This window comes from Salvelinus sp. IW2-2015, linkage group LG11, assembly GCF_002910315.2.
Source record: "Salvelinus sp. IW2-2015 linkage group LG11, ASM291031v2, whole genome shotgun sequence".
In the NCBI taxonomy this organism is placed as follows: domain Eukaryota; kingdom Metazoa; phylum Chordata; class Actinopteri; order Salmoniformes; family Salmonidae; genus Salvelinus; species Salvelinus sp. IW2-2015.
This window is the reverse complement of record NC_036851.1, coordinates 46,054,364-46,062,585: the sequence shown is the minus strand read 5'-3', so window position 1 is coordinate 46,062,585 and position 8,222 is coordinate 46,054,364. Positions and strand designations below refer to the sequence as shown.

General features: G+C 38.7%; 1 protein-coding gene across 1 annotated transcript; it reads right to left on the bottom strand.

Annotated features, from left to right (window-relative positions):
• Positions 1–4,734: 4,734 nt before the first annotated feature.
• Positions 4,735–6,597, bottom strand: LOC111970482 (P2Y purinoceptor 1). The gene has a single exon (XM_023997246.2). It carries the CDS (start codon positions 6,523–6,525, stop codon positions 5,416–5,418), a length of 1,110 nt encoding a protein of 369 aa, XP_023853014.1. The 5' UTR covers positions 6,526–6,597; the 3' UTR covers positions 4,735–5,415.
• Between the last annotated feature and the right edge of the window lie 1,625 nt (positions 6,598–8,222).

Genomic DNA, 8,222 nt, shown 5'->3' with positions numbered 1-8,222 from the left:
GGTGTCTTGCTAATTGCCTATAATTTCCACCTTTTGTCTATTCCATTTGCACAACAGCATGTGAAATTTATTGTCAATCAGTGTTGCTTCCTAAGTGGACAGTTTGATTTCACAGAAGTGTGATTGACTTGGAGTTACATTGTGTTGTTTAAGTGTTCACTTTATTTTTTTGAGCAGTGTATATTATGCTCACTCAGCTGTGCCTCACAAGTAATACAACAAATGATCTATTACCAGTGTGATCATATACCTAACATTTTTAAATATAATTTCAAAATGGTCTGAGAATAACAACATTGGCAGGGCAATTCAAGCGTAGCCAATATGCAGTGATAATGTAGTGATAGCCTACTGCGCAAACCTCATTGCTGCAGAACTATTTTTAATTGGTTAATGTTGCATAGGGTTACATTTTTTAAGTCCTCTTTTTAAGAAAATCTGAGCGGTAGGATCTCGGCTTGCATTTTGACCCAGAAAGTGATCTTAAATCAGAAAAGGTTGGTGACGCTGGTCTAGGTACAGTAAGTGGACTTTATAAAGGGACATATTTTTTCTAATAAAACAATGGCCAGTTTGGGTCGCAGTTGCACATTCTTTTGTAAAAACAGATAGGCTATGTCTGGCCCTCGAATTAGTTATGTTTTTTCAATATGGCCATTGCACTGATTGCGTTTGACACCCCTGGGCTAGCGTATATATTTATGTATCTAGCTATTTATTTAGCAAGCTAAAAACACGGTGCCTAACGTTAGCTAGCTAGCTATCTGCTGGGAGGATGTCATGTCATTGGAGGAGTGGGTAAGTGACCGACTTTTTCCCCTCATATCGTTTTTCGGTGACTACAGCTAGAGATGCAGGTGTCATTTGGTTAGCTAGCAAGAAATGTGAATCGTGTTGCTAGCTAGCTAGCTATGCTGAACTTGTACGACTGTTATCCACAGTTAGCATATCTCTTAGTTGTCAATCAAATGTATTTGGCATTGATCAAATGGGCGGGCAGGCAGTCAAGTTGCAGGAGCACAAGTTTCATAGTCCAGTTCAAAGTGAATGATAGCAGCATTGTGTGGGAAATGGCTTATTTGCACATAGGCCTACAGTAGCTCTGATTGGCTATGGCGCACCGGTCTGCATAGACTCCTGTCCTGGACAAGACCAATGTTTTTATTAGGTTTTATTTACTGCAGTGTCTATTAATTGTCCAAACGCACAGCCACTTTCCCACTCTATATTGCTATAGAATTTTCACAAATACCTTACTATACATCATTCCCAAACATTCTATGAATTTATAAACACATGAAAATGACCATATCTCAGTTCTCGCTTGTCAGAGAATGAAAAAAAAAAAGTGTAATATTCTTCCTTGTCACGAGAGAGCCTTTTTTATGTCTCTTTTTGGTTTGGTCAGGGTGTGATTTGGGTGGGCATTCTATGTCCTTTATTTCTATGATTTGTGTTTCTAAGTTTTGGCCGGGTATGGTTCTCAATCAGGGACAGCTGTCTATCGTTGTCTCTGATTGGGAATCATACTTAGGCAGCCCTTTTTCCCACCTGTGATTGTGGGTAGTTTACTTTTGTTAGTGGCACTTAGCCCTCGTAAGCTTCACGGTCGTTTATTTTGTTTCCTGTTTTGTTGGCGACATTTTAAAATAAAAGGAAATGTATGCTCACCACGCTGCACTTTGGTCCACTTCTTTCGACGGCCGTGACATTCCTGGGGTGTATATGAAATCTTTAATAAGATTTCATGTTGCTAAAACCCTGGCAGTTCCACTTTAAGACTAGATGGAAGTATGTTAAAAATTACCAACCGAGCATATCCAAAATGTTTATAGAATGACAAAAAAAAAAGAATACAGACATTGTTCGGGTTATGAGTAAAGTAGGAAATTTAACGTTGGAGTACCCTACGGCTGTACCCTACACGGGGGCGTGGTCACGTTAAGTCACGCCTCGCCATGTGTATCTATCTATACACTACAAATTTGCATTTCCTGCTGTGCAGGAACATTCTCAGCAACAAAAGAGTGAACAAATTAAGATCCTACATCTGTAGTCAAAACTGCCAGGGCTGGACATCAGACCTGGGTTCAAATGCTATTTGAAATCATTCAAAAACGTTCAAATACTTTAACTGTGCTTGATTTTCAAATAGCATTTGAACCCAGGTCTACTGGACAGGACAAAGGATATGACAGAGATACTGTAGAAGTCAAAATCAATTAATGACAATTTTGCAGTCATTATGGGTTTTCCCCCTCATTATCTCCACACACTTTCCTGTTTTACTTTGGGTGATTAATGGGTTTTGGAGGGAAGGGTGGGGATGCTTGTTTAATTTACCAGAAACAGCTGTTGTGAGGGGAACAGATTTTATCAGGTCTGTTCTTGTAAATGGTGGCCATTTTAATTTCAGATGAAATGAAAATACCATCTTGACTTTTATTTACAGTCACCGCTGGAGACAAGCAGGTGTTTGGAGTTTCCCTTGTCTTGCATGGCCAGCCCTGATCATGAAACACGTAGAGTCATAACACTGTACACACTCTACAGCATGCCTCTGTCCTTGGCACTTGTCCAGTGTATTATTGAAATTGGTGTATTGTGGTACGGCTTTAAAAGGGCAATCAGCAGTTGCTACATACATTTCTGAACTTAAATTAACGATATGTAGCCACCAATTCTTGAAGAATATAGCTTATAAATGCCTCATGAGCTTAGTTCAACTGTCGAACCCTGTCAAAACCCCAAATATAAGCTTTTTACTCCAATGTTTACACCAAGTACATGTAAACAAACACAATATAGCCTCAAACATGGTTAAAAAGACAAATGTTATATAATGGATGGTCAGTCCTTGCATCCATAGCTGTGTCTATGAATTTACGAGTGGTTACAGTAAGTTAAGCATTTGACTTAGTCTACACCTGTTGTTTACGAAGCATGTGACAAACAAAATGTTCTACAGCAACATCCCTCAGCTTTTTACCAAAACAGGGGAGTGGAGTACGCTTTGTTATTGTTTCTACTGCTGATCGCCACTTTAACAAGTGTTTTTTAGATAAATGAGTACATTGAACTCTGTTATACAGTATGTGTGACTGATAGAAGTTCCTTAGCCTGGTCACAGATCTGTTTGTGCTATCATGTCAACTCCTTGTCACTCATTGTCATACTGTTATTCTTAGCTGATCTTGTGTAAATGTCCTCAGTGTACATACAGTACCAGTCAAAAGTTTGGACAGAGAGTGTGCAAAGCTGTCATCAAGGCAAAGGGTGGCTGCTTTTGAAGAATCTCAAATATAACATCTATTTTGATTTGTTTAACACTTTTTTGGTTACTACATGATTCCATATGTGTTATTTCATAGTTTTGATGTCTTCATTATTATTCTACAATGTAGAAAATAGTAAAAATAAAGAAAAACCCTGGAAGGAGTAGGTGTGTTCAAACTTTTGACTGGTTCTGTACATATAGATTGCATTTGATTACTGCTACAGTGTATTTGGATTGTTAATCAGATTGGTTCTTCAGTTTTTGATTTTTTCCCCCCCCCTTCATTTGAATTGTTTTACATTTTACTGGATTGTTAGCAGTTAGTAACATAACCACTTTGCTGCACCCGCTATAACACCTGCTAAACTGAGTACACAACCAATAAACTTTGATTTGATTTATTAGCAAATCGTAGGTTGACGGTTTTCTTATACTGCTGACCTTAGCGGAGTGCCTGGTGAGGTCATTCCCTAGCTATAAATTATCAATGTCGTAGATTCAAGTCATTGCGCTGCAGACTTAAAATTAAATTATACTTATTTTGGCACCGTTTTCTCATAACACAAACAGTCATCCACTAGGCCTGCACTAATGTCAATCCCAGCGTCCTCAGAAATTCTCTCAGTGGCCTGTGAAAGTAACAGAGCAGAGAGAAATATCACTGCATGCTTTTGCTGCTGGAGAATGAGACTTCTGAATACGCCTGGGTGAATTAAATTACATTATTTATCATCAATCTCTAACTTTGACTTGGAGGATTCAGTCATTCACTATTACTCCTGCTCATAAGTCTAAGTGGACAATGCCACTAACACTAGCCTAAAAAACAGACTTGTTTTGTGCTGACAATCCACTCCTTGTACTCGAATGCTAGCAGACTTGTGGTTTGTTTTGTTTTTATCAACTGTTCTTACATGAACGTTATTTATCCATGGTATAAACTGCTATCATCCTAGTCAGTCAAACAGTCCCCCTCTTATGTAAGGATGAGAGAAAATGTTTCTGTGTCTGCTAAGAGAGAGTAGACACATTTTTATATAAGATAGCTCTGGAAACTAGTAGTTGTTCTCTTATTTTCACTGCTCTATTTGCCATTAGGTTTTAATTTTTGTCCCAAAGGGCACCCTATTCCCTATATAGTGCACTACTTTTGACCAGAGCCCTATGGAGGAATAGGTTGGAATAGGTTGCCATTTGGGACGTAACACTATGTTTGCTCAGTCTTCTCAATAAAGTGAGCCTCAAGTCCCTGTTCTGTAACCCGCACCTGAAAAGCAACTGACCAGTCATATGACATGAATAAACATATAGGACATACATTTCCAGTGCATGTTTGTGTTGAGGGATTGTTCCCCTTAAGGGAATGAGTTGAAATCTTCTGTTTCCCCTGGGAAGACAATAATTGTGGAGGAGTAGATATTATCTCAAGCACAAGGTAAGAAGTACAGTCCTTTGAGCTTGATACCTTTTTATTATTTATGGACAACAGAGATACATCATTCAGCTAGTAGGCTATGTGTAATAAGCTGCTGGAATGCCTGTAATTCTTATGCAATATCTGAAATGCATATTGAGTTTGTTTATTTCAGTGACATAGCCCTGCATATCACTGACTAAATGAATGGAACAGTATTTCACTTTACACACGGGTATTTACACATTTTTATCTAAGATAGTTCTGGAAACCAGTAGTTAGCCCTGCATATCACTGACTAAATGAATGGAACAGTATTTCACTTTACACACGGGTATTTACACATTTTTATCTAAKATAGTTCTGGAAACCAGTAGTTAGCCCTGCATATCACTGACTAAATGAATGGAACAGTATTTCACTTTACACACGGGTATTTACACATTTTTATCTAAGATAGTTCTGGAAACCAGTAGTTAGCCCTGCATATCACTGGCTAAATGAATGGCACATTATTTCACTTTTACACAAGGGCATTCAACCACAAAAAGGATCTCACGTTTACACAATAAAATACTCTGAGAATGATACATAAAGTGTAAAGAATAGCATATTTACATACTTACAGGCCTTTGGTACAATAATGGCGTAGACAACATCAAATACTAGAATAGCTGACAGTCAAGTTTTGGTTTTAAATAACTAGCTGGTCAAAGTTTACTGGTTAAGATTCTTCTGTTGCTGGATCTGCCTCAGGTGTATTGCGGTAAATCACAGCACCAGTCCATTGAACAAGAGACATCCTGGCTTGTTTGCTGAGATTATGAAAACGCATGATGAAATCATCATTTCCAACTAAGTAAATTAACGGATTGATTGCGCTATTCATGCAAACCAGACCGCGGCTGATTTGATGAGCAACATAAATATCATCGAAGCTTGCTTTGCAGGTGCCTTCCATTTTCAAAATCCTTATTTTCAAATTTAGATTTCTCAAAACATGGTAAGGGATAAAGCAAATTGAGAACAACACAGTCAAGATGATGACTAGTTTTAGACATCGTTGTTTCAACAAAGTATTGACATTGGCTTTGGTGGCAAGGACCACTACTATATGTCCATAGCAAGCCAGAATGATCAGTAATGGTATAACGAATCCGGTAATGGTCCAGCCAATACTGTACGGAAGGTAATCCTTGATAAAGTCGTCGGCTGTCGAGTCATAGCACGAATATGAGGAATTTTGCGCTGTCTTGTCAAAGAACATATCAGGAAGTATCTGAATGAAAACCAAAATCCAGACAAGAAAACTTATTGCCACGGAGTGGCGAGTGTGGATTTTTCCCATCACTTTCATTGGGTGCACAATACCGAGGTATCGATAGATACTAATGCATGTCAGGAACCCAATGCTGCCATAGAGATTCAAATTGAAGCAGAATCTGGTGATCTTGCAGAATGTTTGTCCAAATATCCATTTACTGTTTAGCGCGTAATAGACAACCAAAAATGGTAAGGTAAATAAGTACAGCAAGTCAGCTATTCCAAGGTTGAGAATGAATATGTTTATACTCCCAATTTTCTTCCAGCTTGTACAAACAGTTTTTAACCCACAGAAGTTTGCAAATGTCCCGACGACAAACACCAGCATGAACACAGCAGGTAAAAATCTGTGCGTAAAACGAAGGTTAATTCCTTCACATGCGGTCATGTTGAGATCGTGTGTGCTGTTGTCATCTGACATTTTCCCCGTCTTTTTGATCAAAGTGAAGTTTAAACACAAGCTATAGAATATGAATCGATGACGCCCAGAAGTGAATGAAATCAAACACATCGTAAATCGCAGCCGTCAACCATCATGTTGAGCATGGTGAAACCAAAGATATACACCCAGTGAGTACAGAAGTCCATGGACGTTGAAAAGACATAGACGTTTGGTCAGTTGGCCCTGGCCTTGATTTTAACGTCCACAAATGTCCTTTTTTTGGTCCGGACCGGCCTTGATTTCAAAGTCCACAGACTTCCGGACAGAACCAAATCTGAACCAATTATAGACATCTGTATTTGGTTCAAATTTGGTCTGGACTAGCCTTGATTTCACCCACTTGGGAGCAAGGCTCACCCACTGGGGAGCGAGGCCCGGCCAATCAGAATAAGTTTTCCCCCACAAAAGGGCTTTATTACAGACAGAAATACTCCTCAGTTTCATCAGCTGTCCAGGTGGCTGGTCTCAGACGATCCCACAGGTGAAGAATGTGGAGGTCCTGAGCTGGCGTGGTTACACGTGGTCTGCGGTTGGGAGGCCAGTTGGATGTACTGCCAAATTCTCTAAAATGACTTGAGGCAGCTTATGGTAGAGAAATTAACATTAAATTCTCTGGCAACAGCTCTGGTGGACATTCGTGCAGTCAGCATGCCAATTGCACACTCCCTCAGAACTTGAGACATCTGTGGCATTGTGCTGTGTGACAAAAGAGGGGCCTTTTATTGTCCCCAGCACAAGGTGCACCTGTGTAAGGATCATGCTGTTTAATCAACTTTGTGATATTCCACACCTGTCAGGTGGATGGATTATCTTGACAAAGGAGAAATGCTCACTAACAGGGATGTAAACAAATTTGTATGCACCAAATTTGAGACCAATTTTATTTTTGTGCATCTGAAATATTTCTGGTATCTTTTATTTCACCTCATGAAACATGGGACCAACACTTTACATGTTGCGTTATTTTTTTGTTCAGTATAGATGTAAGTGAATGTATGTATGATTTAAAGATGGCCATAGAAACCATGACCAAAAAAGGACGTCTTTCAACATCTGTAAAATACCTATTTTCAATGTCCGTATAACACTCAGAACCTAAAATGAACCTGATTCAAAATTCTGGAAATTAATTCGAAAATATGTATTTCCATGTAATTTTGCTCATTGAGCGCTCATTTCCTGCGTGGGCACTTCCTTGATTCCATAGCTAACTGGAAGCAATGTGATACTGTATCCAAAAGGAAATTAGCAGAGCTAGAGTACAGTTATTACTGCAAGATATAAGTAACAATAGGCTATAAAGGCTTGAATGTGAGACTTTCAATATTTTATTGGTGATGTTTTAGTTATTATCAATACCGATCTACAAGACAGTAATTCAGGTGTCTTTTTGGTCATTGTATCATAACATAATAACAATATTACTTAAAATATAATATACAGTTGAAGTCAGAAGTTTACAAACACTTAGGTTGGAGTCTTAAAACTTGTTTTTCAACCACTCCACAAATTCCTTGTTAACAAACTATAGTTTTGGCAAGTCGGTTAGGACATCTACTTTGTGCATGACACAAGTCATTTTTCCAGCAATTGTTTACAGACAGATTATTTCACTTATCACAATTCCAGTGGGTCAGAAGTTTAAATACACTAAGTTGACTGTGCCTTTAAACAGCTTGGAAAATTCCAGAAAATGATGTCATTGCTTTAGAAGCTTCTGATAGGCTAATTGACATCATCTGAGTCAATTGGAGGTGTACCTGTGG